The 18,351-nt window shown below is 42.2% G+C and overlaps 1 protein-coding gene across 1 annotated transcript in view; it reads left to right on the top strand.

Annotated features, from left to right (window-relative positions):
- Positions 1 to 18,351, top strand: part of LOC112076180 (GTPase IMAP family member 8-like) — a 35,743-nt gene that overhangs the window by 6,148 nt on the left and 11,244 nt on the right. The window contains 1 exon segment of the mRNA XM_070441212.1: positions 14,488 to 15,128. Within this exon segment, the coding sequence (XP_070297313.1) occupies positions 14,488 to 15,128 (641 nt within the window).

Below are 18,351 nucleotides of genomic sequence, written 5' to 3'. Positions count from 1 at the left end.
TTAATCTCTTATGATGTTATAACAAGTCAATCTGCCTGCTCTCATACGATCATGACGACTTAGCCTTCAGGGCTGTGAGTGGGGTGCACGAACGTAATCAAAGACTGATTTGTTATTTGTTGCTGGTCGCTCTCATGTTCTGTCACTGAATCAGTAAACGTCTGCTCTCAACTATCTAGTCTGGATATAAACTTGTCATACTCATATTTGTATGGAATAGTAACTCATGCTTCTCATATTGTCATTTGTGGAATCGAGAGGGTAAACCTATTCTGCATCGGTAATTATCTGTCTGGGAGATTACAGTAAACCTGCTTCTCGATTGATTTGTCATGGGAATGCAGTAACCTGCCTCATATCTGTATGTAATCAGTAAACCCGTGGCGTCTCTAATACTATCTGTCATGGAATTTGCAGGAACAGCTGCAATCTCATATCTATCAGTTGGAATTAGTAAGCGCTGCTCTCAGTAGTCTTGTCATTGAATATCAGTAGAAACACTGGTCTATATTATCTTCATGAACAGTAACATGGGCACTTCATATCTGTCATGGAGTAGTTATGAACTCTAGCATTCTTTGCATTCTGTCAATGGAATCAAGGTAACCCTGCTCTCTAGTCTGTCCACGGATCCGATTACCGTTAGGTGCCACCATATTTTGTCTTAGGTAATTAGTAAAACCCGGGGCTCTCTGTATTGTGTATGGACTCATAACCTTGGGCTCTCATATCGTAGATGGAATGCAGTATAGACCTGCTCTATATCTGTCGGCATGGGATATCAGTAATCTTGCTGCTCATTTGTCCATCTATGAGATATTCAGTGTAATTCCTGCTCTCTTATCTGTCATTGGAGATCAGTAGCACTGCTTATGAGATGCTGTCATGTGAATGTGAGATAAACCCTGCTTTCTTCATATTGTCAGTGGGAAATTCTAGTAAACCTGCTTTGCGAATCTTCAGGGAATCAGTAATACTTGCAGCTCATAGTCTGTCCATGGGAATCTAGTAACTGCTCTCATATTCTGTATGGAGATCAGGTAAACAGCTGCACTCAAGTATGTATGGAATAGTAAACTGCCTCATATCTGTCGATGGAATTCAGTGAACTTGCACTCATATCTGTCATGGGAAGTATAACCTGTGCTCTCAATCTGTCATGGACTTCTTAGTAAACCCTGCCTCATATCTGTCATGGAATCAGTGAAAAGCCTTCTCTCATAATCTGTATTGGATCTCAGTGAGCTCTGCTTCAATTCTGTCATGGAAATCAGTAACTCCTGCACTCATATCTGTCATGTGATATCAGTATACCTTTGCTTCTCATATCTGTCTGGAATCAGTAAGAGGCGCGCCTCGCACTCAAATGATGTCTGGAATCAGTAAACTTCTGCATGCGTCATATCTTTCATGGATGCAGTGAAATCTTCACTCATGATCTGTCATGGAATCAGTAACCTGCTCTTGAATATTTGTCTGGGAAGAGTGCAGTAAACTGCCTCAATCTGTCATGGAATCTGATGAACATTTGCCTCAGATATTCGTGTATGGAATCAGTAACCTTGCCTCATCTTGTCAGGATGAGTTAAAACCTGCTCTCACGAGTGTCATGGATCAGTAAACCCTGCTTTCATATCTGGTCATGGAATCAGTGAACCTACTGCGCTCATCATCCTGTCATGGAATAGTGTGCGAAGAAGCGACGGCTGCACTCTCATATGTGCATGGAATAAGGCAGTAAACGCTGCTCTATGATCTGTCATGGGAATCGTAAACCTCTACTCATAACTGGCTCATAGGAATCAGCTTAAGACCTGCTCTCATAGTCTGTCATGGAATCCGAGTAACCTCTCGCAGCTCACGTATCTGTCATGGAGATCTAGTAACTAGGTTATATCTAAGATCATGTGATCACATAAACCATGCACGAATAGTCACTGAAAAGAGTAAAACCTCATGCTCTATGCTTCATGGAAATGTGAAGCACTGTGCACTCATATGTGAGGAATGCAGTAAACCTGCTCTTAGATCTTCAGGTTGGACTTAGCTAAAGCACTGGCTCGGGGGTCAGGGATTGTCATGGAATCAGTAAACCCTGCTCGGATTGGGGCTTATAAACATAAAAACCTCTAAAATCTGGTCAGGGAATCGAGGGTGAGGACCTTGCACTCAATTCTGTCATGGGAATCAGAAAGGACGGGCTGGCTGCCAGGGTATCTGTCATCGGAATCAGTAAACCCTGCACTCAGGGGGAGATGCGAGGGAGGATCGAGGGGTAAACCCTGCTCTCATATGGCTGTGGTCAGTGGAAGTCAGTAGAACCTCTGCACTCGATCGGCGGGATTCAGTATCCTGTTATGAAGTGAGGGGAGATCGGAGCGGGGTAAACCCTGTCTCATATCTGGCATGGAATCAGTAAACTGCTCTAGGCGTGTATGGAATCAGAGGCTGGGCTGTCATACGTCAGGATGAGGTAAAGGTCGGGCTCTCATAATCGTCATGGGAATCCAGTAACCTGCTCTAATCTGTCAGGACAGAAACCTGTGCACTCATCTGTATGGAATCGGGAGTAAACCTTACACCATATCGGTCATGGAAGCTAGTAAAACCCGCATCAATCTGTGCATGATATCAGCAAAACCCTGCTCTCAAAATCTGTATGCACATGGTGAACCTGCGGGCGTTCAGACTGTGTCAATGGATCAGTAACCCTGCTCTCAATATGGGTCATGGATCAGTAACCCACTCTCATTGTCATGATATCAGCAAACCCGCTCTCACATCTGTTCATGCAATCTATGTGGACCCTGCTCTCATCTGTATGGAATCACGTAAACACCTGCCTTCAATCTGTCCATGAATGAGTAACCCTGCTCTCATATTACACAAATTTGAAATCTGAATTGCGTCAATTTAACTATATTTATCGGTTAGCTCTTCAGCAAACACAGAGCATTAGGGTTACAATGCTTTGCTTCAAGCGTTTAGTATCGTATAGGCGTTTTCTTCACCTAGTCGGCCTCAGGGTTCAAACAGTAAGTTCGTCGGTATCTAGACCAACACTCTCTATACTTGTCTAGATTATACCGTGCTTGGAAAGAGGCCTCTTAAAGTATTAGAACTGACGTATATTAAAATATTGACTTGCATTTACAAAGGCCTGAAGCGATGCAGTATGTGGAAATGTAAAGTCTAATGCTTTTAGCACTTGGATTTTCGATGTAGCCTGTTAGTCAGGAGTGATGAAAGATGATGGTTATGCAATTTATAAATAGAGAGACCCTGCCGCTTGGTTGTGTTTTTATTCGGTTGTGCGTTGGTTCGATGAGTTGAAGGAAGAGCACTTGATGAAGAAAGGGTAAACAGCTTTGGAAGTTAGTGGGACAACTGGAAAGGAATGTTAGATTAGAATATGTAGAAACAATAGAGTGAGGGTTAAGATATACAAGAAAGACCAACGTTCTTGTTAGGTGTATTTTTTTTACCATCTTTGAAGCCATGCAAGAGAAAGGCATATGTATTATGTTAGCAATGTGATTATTAAGGATGTTGGGGGCACCTTTAAGATTGGCAGCAGTGTATGCAGTTTTCGAGATCTCGCGTGATCCAGTGAATCGGATTGCAGTTTCTGTTCACAAATTTAGTGGTGGAAGGACTGTCCGAGATGTGCACTTAATATTGTTTATTAATAATGCTTGTTCGAGGTGTGCCAAATTGATTATGAGCTACTCACCCTGAACATAGGCATGTTTCGCTTGTCACTGTAATAGCTGCTGCAAGAGTTGGACTGTGCCAGCTTAGGATTACGTTAAGAAGAAGCTCTTTGCTGCATATGGAGTATATTGTTTTAGGTCATAGATGGGAACAAGGCATATTTGCCTTATCTGGTTATGTTACATAATGCTAATTCTAGGTAGGGGGCAGCATTCGAATTTATGGTTGAAAGCATGCCAAATTGATCATATAACAGTATAATTTTCATGCAATCAAAGTCCAATACAGCGAAAGTGAAAGATAAACATCTTGTTGGAATTCCACGCTCATTCAGATGTTCGATTTTTTTAAATGTTTAAGCAGAAAACAATAAGTATTTTGCAATTAGCTTAATCGACAATAGCAAACAGAACGCATATTTTCAACCATGTTTTCTGCACCCGCATGAGGTGCTTTGCACAAACCGATCAAAGTAGAGAATAGTAGGAATTAGTCACTACCCAAGAATACATCTGTCATAGGATGACTAGTGATTAGTAGTAACATGTTGATACGAGATACGCAATTTATGTTTTGTTGAAAAGTTTGCATATTTAGAGGTGTCGGTTAGAGGGTAGAATCATAGTTTCATGCAGTACCCTCTACAAAGAGTGTGAGCGCAAAGGAGCGCAGAATAGATTGACGATGGAGAACGGGTGAAAAATTACATTAATATGACTTCAGTTCATAAGCGTATTAGGATGGATTAGGATATCAGTGGTGGTGGTGATGTGCAGCAAGTGAGGATAAACTGCTGGTGTGAAATCGCAGGATGATTGTTCTGATTTTTTAAGTGTTTACAGGAAGCAACACTGAATGTAGGAATTAGGGTATTAGCTTACCCAGATAGCAACAGCATCAATTGATCGTAATTGTATTCCACGCAAAGTGTCTGAGCTTTTTACTGAGCGCGCAAGAGAAACGCAGCAATAAGGATCTAACGAGGTTAATCACTACTTGTGATGGATAGTACAGATTTCATCCGATGTCGACTTATTGAACATCGGATTTATGTTATAATACACGTATGGTTTTGGTTCGATAGAAGTGTGGTCATTAGTTTAGTCGCTGCAAGATGTATTGCGTTGTTAAGTACATGGAATATCTAGCAACATTTTCGAGGAATTGTCGGGAATTTTGGACACTCACTAATCTGCCCAAAGAAATATCATTAAACTTTACTAAGATACTTGTTGTATGCAATGAGATACACTGATTCTTAATTAATACAACCGGTGTTAGACTTTGAAAAAATGAAGCTTTACCTAATAATCATACAGCTTGTGTTATGTGAGACAGCGCTCACAAAAACGGCGGAGAATAGGAGTCTAACATTGTTAAGGCCAGGAGAATCGATACTATGCAGATAAAGGTGGGGTGTCGATTGTCTCGACGTGTTTGAGTTCTGTGCTGGCCAGTTCAGAGGATTGTTGTGTGATAAGTACGATGCAGGGTCTTAGGGAGTCTTGCGGAATAGAATAGATCCGCATTATGTGTTGGTGGTTTAGAGAGATATAGTGAGATTTCCTGCTGTCGAATTTGCACGGCACGATGCTAGCAAAGGTTATCTAACATTCCATCTCAGTCATTGGGCGCAAGACGGAAAACTCCAAGTCCAATATAAGTTGATATAAACTGCGTAAAATCGGTTGAAAAAAACTGACTGTTATGATGTTTTTCTAATGAGTGTAGATTAATAATCAGTGAGCTTGGAGGATAGTTGCGCGATGTATACGACGCGTATCAGAAGACAATGTCGAGGTCCTTGCGCGCCTGTGAAAACGACAAATGGGATGTTGACCGTCACTCCCAAAGCTCTTGTTCGAGCCTCAGATGCAACTAGACACCCATTCACTTCACTGCTGTTGACATCTAGTGGAGTTAGGGCGTAATGAAGTGGCATGCCATATCCATAACTATAGAGGCATTAATAGGCAGGCCCTGGAACAGAGCATCGTTTTCGAATTTTTCACTTCCTGTCTGGAAGTTTGCTGCAAAATTAGTTCTCTTTTACTCACAGATATAATTCAAACAGTTTTAGAAACTTGAGAGTGTTTTCTATCCAATAGTAATAATAATATGCATATTGTACGATCTAGAATAGAGTTTAATTTGGCAGTTTAATTTGGGCACGATTTTTTCCAAAGTGGAAACAGCTCCCCCATATTGACAAGAAGTTAACTTCTTGTCAATATGGGGGAGCTGTTTCCACTTTGGAAAAAAAAAAGGATCACATAATTCCATCCAGGTCGCCAGGAGGGATCAGCTAATGAATTATAATTGTGAGCAAACATTCCACAACTTCAGGTGGCAGTAAATCCCCAACTTTGGCTTTATACCTGTTCAAACAACACACTCCAGGTGGCAGTGTGCACCCTTTCAGTTTGTTTACTAACTCATAGAAGTAGTAGAAGAAGAACATTGATGACTTCCTATGGAGACGGCCTCAATGGCACTGCCTAGTTCAGGGGTGGGCAAACAATGGTCTCAATGGCCACATTCAGGTTTTGAAACCAAGTGAAGGGCCACATACTGCGTGACAAAACATATGAAGCCTTTGTTCAAGTTGACACACAACTAGTAGTGTACTGTAGGTGTACATATGCTGCTAAGATTACAGAACAATTCTGTCACTGTATTATCTCTACCTACAATCGGACTCACAGCCACAAAAAGTAAGTGCAAACATTTAAAATATGAAAAAACATGTTTATATGACTGGAAACAGAAGATGTCTGATACAGACCATCTCCGTTCCTAAAGTAAAATCTGAGTGACACAAATAAGAGCAAAAAGTATATAATTTGAGTTCATATTGAATGGGCTGTTTATGATTGCATATTATGGAACAGTTTTCATTTTACCTTCACCCTAAAAAAGAACATTGTGAGCCACATACAGAACATACTCAGAACAACATTTGGCTTCATGTTGATATGTAGATGGTCTATAAACTCTTTATATTAAAGCAGATTACTGAACAGTTCTCAAATAATCTCAGTCCAAACAAAATACAATTTGAGCCATTGTAGTAAGTGTTCAGTGTCAAATGAATGGGGACAAGTGCATTGCTGGATAATTCTCACTGCAATAACCATCACCATAATAATAATAAAAGACAGTTGAAAACAGGCAAAGAAAACATAAGCCTACTCTTGGTGATTTCAGTCTTAATGTGAGCAATGTTTCTGGTCACCTCTCTTGGAAAGGGCATCAAAGTCTGGTATCATTTCTGAAGTAGAGATCCCCAGAACAGCTGACAAGTGGTGATTTGTTAAATTTGACCTGTTAGGGGATTTGTTGTAGTTCATGACTGAGAAAGTTTTCACACACATATGTGGACCTGAATAAAAACAGCATCCTCTGGGCTTTTTCATGTTTGGAAACTTTGTTTCATTCAGTGAGCCATAGAACTAGTCTATTGTTGCTGTTTTATACTTCTCTTTTGAAGCCCTGTCTCATTGGATGGCGATGAGCTCCAATTGTGTGTCTGGTGGTGCTTTCGCAGTGTTGAAAGACAGGGGGCATGACAAGCTCCAGCTCAGTCTCAATCATGGTGAAGTATGAGACGCGGTGGGAAAACTCAGCATGCAGGTTGATCAAAGTGCTACTGTCTGTTAGAGTTAGGCATTGCGATGTGGGCGCGTTCAATGAGGCACTGCGATGTGGGCCGCCGTTCAATTGAAGGCACTGCCGATGTGGTCGCGTTCAATGAGGCACTGCGATGTGGGCGCGTTCAGTGCGGCACTGCGAATGTGGGCGCGTTTCAGTGCGGCACTACGATGTGGGCGCGTTCAGTGCGGCACTGCGATGTGGGCGCGTTCAGTGCGACACTGCGATGTGGGCGCAGTTCAGTGCGACACTGCGATGTGGGCGCGTACAGTGAGGCACTGCGATGTGGGCGCGTTCAGTGAGGCACTGCGATGTGGGCGCGTTCAGTGTGGCACTGCGCTGTGGCGCGTTCAGTGTGGCACTGCGATGTGGGCGCGTTCAGTGTGGCACTGCGATGTGGGCGCGTTCAGTGCGGCACTACGAGTGGGCGCGTTCAGTGGGCACTGCGATGTGGGCGCGTTCAGTGTGGCACTGCGATGTGGGCGCGTACAGTGAGGCACTGCGATTGTTGTGTGACAAAAACTGCAAATTTTAGACTGGGCCTTTAATTGCCCCAGCACAAGGTGCACTTGTGATCTCGAGACCCAGACCCCTGTGCAACTGGATACTGGACTTGCTGACGGGCCACCCCCCAGGTGGTGAGGGTAGGTAACAAATCTCCACCCCGCTGATCTCAACACTGGGGCCCCACAAGGGTGCGTTCTGAGCCCCCTCCTGTACTCCCTGTTCACCCACGACTGCGTGGCCATGCACGCTCCAACTCAATCATCAAGTTTGCGGACGACTCTACAGTGGTAGGCTTGACTACCCCAACAACAACGGAGACGGCCTACAGGGAGGAGGTGAGGGCCCTCGGAGTGTGGTGTCAGGAAAATAACCTCAACTCAACGTCAACAAACACAAGGAGATGATTGTGGACTTCAGGAAAGCAGAAGGGAGCACGCCCTATCCACATCGATGGGACAATAGTGGAGAGGGTAGTAAGTTTTATGTTCCTCGGCGTACACAATCACGGACAAACTGAATTGGTCCACCCACACAGACAGCGTTGTTGAAGAAGGCGCAGCAGCGCCTCTTCAACCTCAGGAGGCTGAAGAATTTGGCTTGTCACCAAAAGCACTCACAAACTTCTACATATGCACAATCGGAGCATCCTTGTCGGGCTGTATCACCCCTGGTACGGCAACTGCTTCGCCCACACCGTAAGGCTCTCCAGAGGGTAGTGGGTCTGCACAACGCATTCACCGGGGGCAAACATACTGCCCTCCAGGACACCCAACCACCCCCGATGTCACAGGAAGGCCATAAAGATCATCAAGGAACAACCAACCCGAGCCCACGCACTGCCTTTCACCCCGCTATCATCCAGAAGGCGAGGTCAGTACAGGTGCATCAAAGCAGGGACCGAGAGACTGAAAACAGCTTTCTATTTCAAGGCCATCAACTGTTAAACAGCCATCACTAACATTGAGTGGCTGCTGCAAACACATGACTCAACTCCAGCCACTTTAGTAATGGGAATTGATGGAAATTGATGTAAAATATATCACTAGCACTTTAAACAATGCTACTTAATATACATGTTTACATACCCTACATACTCATTCATAATGTATATGTAATATACTGTACTCTATTTCATCTACTGCAGGTCGTTTATGTAATACATGTATCACTCAGCCGTCTTAACTGTGCGCCTTTGTTTAACATACCACTATCAGTTACTCATCTCATATGTATATACTGTACTCGACTACCATGCTACTGGCTCTAACTATGCCCGTTCTGTACCATCATCATGTCATATATCTTTATGTACAGTATCTTTATCCATTACACCTGTGTGTGTATAGGTGTAGTTTGGAATTGTTAGGTTGATTACTCATTGGTTATTTACTGCATTGTCAGAACTAGAACAACGTGCATCCCGGAGCAACTCAACTCATTCGCGGAGTAGCCAGCTGAGGATTCCATCAGCCATACGGCTACAGCCACCTATCGGACCTGTTTTTTTGTTTTTTGGTTGTTGCTGCAGATACGGAGCCCCACGGCCTCACGACTGGCTTGCCGACAGTTATCTGCCGAGGGAGGTTATCAACTGGTCACCTCCGTCCCGACGTTAACTGAATCGCTCAGCTGGGGCCTAACGTTAGCTGTCTTATCGGCGCTATTGAATAAGTATATTCGGCAATTACTAATTATTATTTATTTATTTTATTTTTTCTTGGGTCACTATATTCATTTTGACAATTTGGATTGATCCCTCTACAGCACGGAGACCCACTAACCTACCGACGGGAAACGCACAGAGGTATCTACAAACAGACTTCCACTGATGCTAGTCTTGCTACCGATAGCCATCTACCGGCCAGCTTGTCTGGATCGCCGTGCCACAACCAACCTTACTCACGTGGAGCCATTATTGATCACCGATATAGCTGCCGTCTCCCTTAACTGTAAATATGCCTTTGTCCATTGCTGTTCTGGTTAGTGTTTATTGGCTTATATTCACTGTAAGGGCCTCGTAGCCTGAAGCTATACCATATCCAACACTCACAGTTCCACCACACCACATAGTGCTGATGACAATCACCTGGTTTCAATGATGTTTCTAGAGAAAACAATATCTCTCTCGATCATCGACTTGCAATACTTGGTTTACGCTCCACTGATTGCACATCCTAAACATACTTTGTCTGTACATTATTCCTTTAAGCTTTTATGGCCCAGAACTCTTTTACTCTCTGCTCTAGAAGTTCTAGAACGACCAATTCTCATATTTTAGGCGTACCTTCCTACTCCTTCGCTCTTGGTTCCTCTGGTGATGTATAGGTGAAGCAGGCTGGGCAGTACTAGTCACGATCTAGTTCCGGGCGCTCTCATTTTATGACGTTCTGTAAACGTGTGAATACCTTGGCTTCATTGCTGTTCATTAGAAGCCTCTTACTCGCCCTTAAGGTTTGTGTTTGTGTTACGTGCTTTAGCAACACTCTGCCGAGGATGTTTTAGCCGTGTGCTGAATTCTGGCTTAGAAGTACCACAAAAGATTCTGACATGTTTCATCCCGAACTACAAGATCGGTTGCAGACAAGAAGATATGATGATGGTAAACCAAAGGGGCGGTGTGAATTTTGCAAGTGTGCTGAGAGTTTAGTTTTCTAAGAATGCTGCATGATGTTGGTGTTCTTCCGGTCCTGTCAAGGAACATTTGGAACTTCTACTTTTATGAAATCCACCTCGGTCTAAAACAAGTCTCTCACCGTTGCTCGCTGCTTATTATGACACTATGCGCCAGCTGTGCTCTGTGACACTACATGTGAACTGATTGCCCCCCATCTATCTCAGTAGTCTCGTGCTGCTAGGCGACCTAAATTTAACGTATGCTTAACACCTCAGCACCGGTACAATTAAGCTTTGATGCCTGCTCAATCTTCACACAAATTATCATTGAACCCTACAGGTACCACCCAATTCGTAAACAAGGGTACTCTCATGAGATATCATCTAACTACTGCCCTCCAAATACACCGTCTGCTGTTCAACAGAGATTCAGGATCACTGCCTCTTGCTGCATCCGTAATGGGTCAGCGCAGTCAAAGAACGCTCGCACTCATCACTCTGTCAAACGCGCCTGAAACACTTCAGCGATGCAGGCCTTTCTAATCGACCTGGCGGAGGGTACCTGGAAGGATATTGATTCGTCTCACTCGTCAAGTAAGAGGATTGCTCTGGACATTTTTAAAAATGCTTCCTCAACATTTGAATAATGCGATTGCGCATTCAGAGAAGTTTAGAACCAGGAAATTCAGGATATAGCCCTTGGTTCTCTCCTGACCTGACTGCCCTTAACCAACAGAAAACATCCCTATGGGCGTTCTGCATTATCATCGACAGCCCCTCGTGATATGCAAACTTTTTCAGGGAACTAGAAACCAGTATACACACGGCAGTTAGAAGAAAGCAGGCTGCTTTTTCAAGCAGAAATTTGCTTCCTGCAACACAAATTAAAAAAGTTCTGGGAACTGTAAAAGTCCATGGAGAATAAGAACACCTCTCCCAGCTTCCAACTGCTTCTGAAGATAGGAACACTGTGTCAGGCCACGACAATCCACTATAATTGAGAATTTCAATAAGCGATTTTTTCTTACGGCTGGGCCATTGCTTTCACCTGGCTACCCCTAACGACCGGACAACAGCACTGCCTCACCCTCTGCTACTCGCCCAAGCCTTCCATTTCTCTTTCCTCCCAAATACAGTCAGCTGATGTTCTAAAAGAGCTGCAAAATCTGACGCCTACAAATCAGCCGGGCTAGAATAAATCTGGACCCTTTCTTTCTAAAAACTATCTGCTGAATTGTTGGCCACCCCTATACTAGCTTTTTCAACCTCTCTTTTCGTGTCGTCTGAGATTCCCAAAGATTGGAAAAGCAGCTTGCGGTTATCCCCCTCTTCAAAGGGGGGGACACTCTTGACCCTAACAGCACAGACCTATATCTATCCTACCCTGCCTTTCTAAGGTCTTCGAAAGTACCAAGTCAACAAACAGATACCCGACCATTTCGAATCCCACCATACTTCTCCGCTATGCAGTATCTGGTTTCAGAGCTGGTCATGGGTGCACCTCAGCACGCTCAAGGTCATACACGATATCTTAACCGCATCGATAGAAACAATACTGTGCAGCCGTATTCATTTGACCTGGCCAAGGCTTTTGACTCTGTGCAATCACCACATCCTCATCGCAGACTCGACAGCTTGGTTCTCTAATGCTATTGCCTCGCTGGTTCACCAAACTACTTCTCTGATCGAGTTCAGTGTGTCAAATCGGAGGGTCTGTTGTCGCGGGCCTCTGGCAGTCTCCATGGGGGTGCCACAGGGTTCAATTCTTGGACCGACTCTCTTTCTCTGGATACATCAATGATGTCGCTCTTGCTGCTGGTGATTCTCTGATCCCACTCTACGCAGACGACACTATTCTGTATACTTCTGGCCCTTCTTTTGACACTGGTGTTAACAACCCTCCAGGCGAAGCTTCAATGCCATACAATCATCCTTCCGTGGCCCAATTGCTCTTAAATACAAGTAAAACTAAATGCATGCTCTTCACCGAATCGCTGCCTGCACCTGCCCGCCTGTCCACAATCACTACTCTGGACGGCTCTGACCCTAGAATATGTGGGACAACTACCAATACCTAGGTGTCTGGTTAAGACTGTAACTCTCCTTCCAGACTCACATCAAACACCTCCAATCCAAAGTTAAATCTAGAATTGGCTTCCTATTCGCAACAAAACATCCTTCACTCATGCTGCCAAACATACCCTTGGGTAAAAACTGACCATCCTACCAATCCTCGACTTACGGTGATGTCATTACAAAATAGCTCCAGAAACCCCTACTCAATAAATTGGATGCAGTCTATCACTGTGCCATCCGTTTTGTCACCAAAGCCCTAATATACTACCGTCACCACTTGCGACCTGTTCACTCTCGTTGGCTGGCCCTCGCTTCAATACTCGTCGCCAAACCCACTGGTTCCAGGTCATCTTACAAGACCCTGCCTAGGTAGAGTTCCCCCCACTTATCTCAGCTCGCTGGTCACCATAGCAACACCTACCTGTAGCACTGCGCTCCAGCAGGTTTATCTCTCTGGTCACCCCCCAAAACCAATTCTTCCTTTGGCCGCCTCTCCTTCCAGTTCTCTGCTGCCATGACTGGAACGAACTACAGAAAATCTCTGAAACTGGAAACACTTATCTCCCTCACTAGCTTTAAGACCAGCTGTCAGAGCAGCTCATAGATTACTGCACCTATACATAGCCCATCTTATAATTTAGCCCAACAACTACCTCTTTACCTACTGTATTTTAATTTATTTTTTTGCTCCTTTGCCCCATATATTCTGTTCTCTACATTTGCGCTTTCTTCCACTGCAAACCTACCATTTCCAGTGTTTTTTAGTTTTAATTTACTTGCCTGTAGTATTTGTATTTCATTTCGCCACCATGGCCTTTTTATATTTTTATTTATTTATACATATATTTGTTTGCCTTCACCTCCCTTATCTCACCTCACTTGCTCACATTGTATATAGACTTATTTTTTTTTCACTGTATCTTTGACTATATGTTTGTTTTACTCCATGTGTAACTATGTGTTGTTGTATGTGTCGAACTGCTTTGCTTTATCTTGGCCAGGTCGCAATTGTAAATGAGAACGTGTTCTCAATTTGCCTACCTGGTTAAATAAAGGTTAAATAAATAAAATAAAAAAATAAAAAACAAGCATTTCGCTACACTCACATTAACATCTGCTAACCATGTGTATGTGACAAATACAATTTGATTTGATTTGATTTAATGATCATGCTAGTTAAACAGCTTCTTGATATGCCACACCTGTCAGGTGGATGGATTATCTTGGAAAAGGAGAAATGTTCACTAACAGGGATGTAAACACATTTGTGCACAAAATGTGAGAAATACGTTTTTTGTGCGTATGTAATATTTCTGTGATATTTTATTTCACCTCATGAAACATGGACCAACACTTTACATGTTGCATTTATATTTTTGTTCAGTGTAATATTGTGAGTTGCCTTGTTATGGTTTGTCTTTAAGCTTTTTCAAAAATATTTAAATTGAAAGTTGTCATTTTTATTCGTTTGCCAGATGTACAGTAACTGACTATTCCTTGGGGAGAATGTTTTGTTGTCATGTGCTGTATTCTATAAGCTGTTTTTCCTTAGATGTTTATAGCTTAGTTGAGATTTAATTGATGTTAGTGTTTATTCAGTGTCTGTAATTTCCATGACAATCAACAATAATTGAATTAAACTAAATTATGATTAACAAAAAACATTTCCCTTTCTCAAATTTCCTGTAAAAACAATTATGACGTTTTCAACTGGCCATTTGGCTTGTTTTATTTGTCTCAGTCTCCAATCAATAGCCCAACCATCAACCACATAGTAAACATAGCTATGCAGGTATTGCATGGAATCACCAATCGCCTAGAACACAGCGTATATATATTTTCTGTAGTGCAATCATGCCCTTGTTAATTATTTTCACTAACTGTTATAATTTTAAAAACAATTTTAAAACCTGTGTGTTTCCACAGATTCAGGGGTGCCCTCTGATCTGAGGATAGTTCTGGTGGGGAAGACTGGAGCAGGGAAGAGTGCAACAGGAAACACCATCCTGAGAAATGAAGATGTGTTCAAAGCAGATGCGTCTCCAGTGTCTGTCACTGCAGAGACTAAGAAGGAGAGAGGAGAGGTGGATGGGAGGAAGATTGAAGTCATCGACACCCCAGGGCTCTTTGACACATCAGTGGATGCAGTGATGATGAAAAGAGAAATAGACAAGTGTATCGAGATGTCAGTTCCAGGACCCCATGTGTTCCTGCTGGTGATCAGACTGGGGAGGTTCACAGAGGAGGAGAGGAACACTGTGAAGTGGATCCAGGAGAACTTTGGAGCAGAAGCATCAAAGTACACCATCATTCTGTTCACTGGAGAAGATCAGCTGGGGGGGAAAACAGCTGAGAACTTTGTGAAGAGGAGTGAAGAGCTCCAGGCTCTCATCGCTCAATGTGGCGGCAGATACCACTTTTTCAATAACGCTAATAGAGTTGACACCACTCAGGTCACAGAGCTGGTGAGGAAGATAGAGAAGATGGTGGAGGAGAATGAAGAAAAATACTACACCCATGTGATGTTCCAGAAGGCCCAGGAAATACTGGACTGGGAAAAGAATCCGGTTGTAAAATTTGTAAAATGGTGTCCTCTACCTGTAAGAATACTAACAACACCAGTGTGGCTCACTTTGGTCCCTTTTCCTGTAAACCCTGCTCGCCATTTATTTTTAATGACCAGGTTGGATCTGAAAAAGCAACATATTAGAATGATGAGAAAGCTCAAAGACTTGTTGTGGGGAACAGATACGTTAAGGGATGAGATCAGAAAAAGTGCAGACTTATCAAATCAAGAAAATATAGTGGACTCACGAGCAAATACAGGTTCTGACGGTCTTGTTTCAACCCAAGCCGGCCCAGTATCAGCCCCTGCCGCCACAGCTGCCCCTATCCCAGACACCCCTATCCCAGCCGCCACCATGGCAACCACCTTTACAATCACCATTTCACCACTTGCAAATGCATCTCTTTATCTGACAGTGGGAGCTGTTGTAGTGTGCATCTTTGCAGTATATGTAGGTCTATAACTGAAGAGCTCAGTGATCTTCCATGTGGCACCGTCATAGGATGCCACTTTTCCAACAAGTCAGAGAGCAGGACAATTATAACTTGACCTTGGAAGATCAGTCATTTTGATTACCAGTATCTCCATTCCAATGGGTTTATTACAGCATGCAAGTGTTTGTGTTTTTTATTGGGAGTATTTTTTTTCATCAATCAGTTCCACTTTATTTCACACATATACTTTTATTACGTTTTCAATAATTCTATGATAATAATAATAATCTATTTAAAAATCATATACATTTACCATTTAGCCATCTGTATTTCATGGTTGATTTCTTAAATAGTCTTTATAAAAGTGTTTTAGATAAATGAAGCTGATTTGATTTTCCTATCTTTGATGATTTGAGGTGACCATTATATCTAGTGTTGTATGATTTTTCCATATTGTTAATAACCTCTACCACTTCTCTCCCCCGGATCCGGGATCCTCCTCATCAAAAAAGCTGACTAGCATAGCCTAGCCTAACGCGACAGGGATATTATATTATATAATTTTCATGAAATCACAAGTCCAATACAGCAAATGAAAGATAAACATCTTGTGAATCCAGCAATCATTTCTGATTTTTAAAATGTTTTACAGTGAAAACACAATATGTATTTCTATTAGCCAACCACAATAGCAAAAGACTCAACCGCATATTTTCACATTTTTTCTACCGCATAGGTAGCTATCAGAAAACCGACCAAATAGAGATATAATTAGTCACTAACCAAGAAACAACTTCATCAGATGACGGTCTTATAACATGTTATACAATAAATGTATGTTTTGTTCGAAAATGTGCATATTTGAGGTATAAATCATAGTTTTACATTACAGCTACCATCAAAAATATCACCAAAGCAGCCAGAATAATTACAGAGAGCAACGTGAAATACCTAAATACTCATCATAAAACATTATGAAAAATACATGGTGTACAGCAAATGAAAGATAAACATCTTGTGAATCCAGCCAATATTTCCGATTTTTTAAAAGTGTTTTACAGCGAAAACACAATATAGCATTATATTAGCTTACCACAATAGCCAAACACACAAATGCATTTATTAGCAGCAAAAGGTAGCGATCGCAAAAACCAGCAAAAGATATAAAATTAATCACTAACCTTGACCAACTTCATCAGATGACAGTCTTATAACATCAGGTTATACAATACACTTATGTTTTGTTAGAAAATGTGCATATTTAGAGCTGCAAACCGTGGTTATACATTGTGAATATGTAGCATCGATTCACCAGAATCTCCGGAGATATTTTGGACACTCACCTAATCTGACCAAAGAACTCATCATAAACTTGTTGGACAGCAAATGAAAGATACACTGGTTCTTAATGCAACCGCCGTATTAGATTTTTAAAAATAACTTTACCATAACAAACAGCTTACGTTATAGCGAGACAGCGCCCGCCAAAACGCAGATAATAGGACTCAACATTTTCCACAGAAATACGAAATAACATCATAAATTGTTCTTACTTTTGCTGAGCTTCCATCAGAATCTTGTACAAGGAGTCCTTGGTCAAGAATAAATCGTTGTTTGGTTTTAGAATGTCCTTCTCTCCTGTCGAATTAGCAACCTTAGCTAGCCATGTGGCGCGAACATGCACATCTTCTCTTGACGCATAGAACGGAAAATTCCATAAGTCCAAATAAACGTTGAATAAACTGATAGAACTCGGTTGAAAAAACCTGCTTTACGATGTTATTATCACATGTATCAAATAAAATCATAGCCGGAGATATTAGCCGTGTATTCCGAACGCTTATCAGAAGACAATATGGAGGTGCTTCCCGCGCCTAGGTAGAGAAAGGAAATTCTGGACACGTCATTCCAAAAGCTCTTGTTCGACCTCAGATCAAGCTAGACACCCCATTCCACATTCCACTGCCTGTTGACATCTAGTGGAAGGCGTATGCAGTGCATGCATATCCATAAATATAAGGCAATTCAATAGGCAGGCCCTGAAACAGAGCCTCGTTTTCAGATTTTTCACTTCCTYTCTGGAAGTTTGCTGCCAAATGAYTTCTGTTTTACTCACAGATATAATTCAAACAGTTTTAGAAACMTGAGAGTGTTTTCTATCCAATAGTAATAATAATATGCATATTGTATGATCTAGAATAGAGTACGAGGCCGTTTAAATTGGGCACGATTTTTCCCCAAAGTGAAAACAGCGCCCCCCTATTAAGTTGAAGTTTTAACAAGACTATAATATAATGAATTGATCTTGTTCTACACTTCATGTATAGACTCTTTGTTTCTTGCTAAAGTATGTTTGTTCAGGGAAGTGGAGGAAAGAACAGGAGACAGAATGAATGGAAATATAAAGTGAAGAAGAAGGAGATGTAAGATGGCGTGATGACAGCAACAGCAGTTGTTCAGATGGTGGTACAGTAGCAGCATCAGTAGTACCTCCACCTGCAGATGTTGCAATGCCTGTTCTTTGAGTCTTTCTCCCTATTTGGTCTGCTGGGTCCCTCTAGAGGTCAAAGAAACGGATATGTGTCAATAGAGGAAAGATTTCAAAGTTAGATAGGACAAAGAAATTATTATATTGGTAGCAGCATCACCCACTGAAAGAACTGTTAGATAGGATAAAGAAATGATTATGTTGGTCGCAGCATCACACACTGAAAGAACTGGTAGATAGGATAAAGGAATGATTATGTTGGTAGCAGCATCACACACTGAAAGAACTGGTAGATAGGATAA

The sequence above is a fragment of the Salvelinus sp. IW2-2015 genome, unplaced genomic scaffold (genome assembly GCF_002910315.2).
Source record: "Salvelinus sp. IW2-2015 unplaced genomic scaffold, ASM291031v2 Un_scaffold3612, whole genome shotgun sequence".
Taxonomy (NCBI): Eukaryota; Metazoa; Chordata; class Actinopteri; order Salmoniformes; family Salmonidae; genus Salvelinus; species Salvelinus sp. IW2-2015.
Note: the sequence above shows the minus strand (reverse complement) of the source record. Positions and strands in the feature narration are given on the sequence as shown.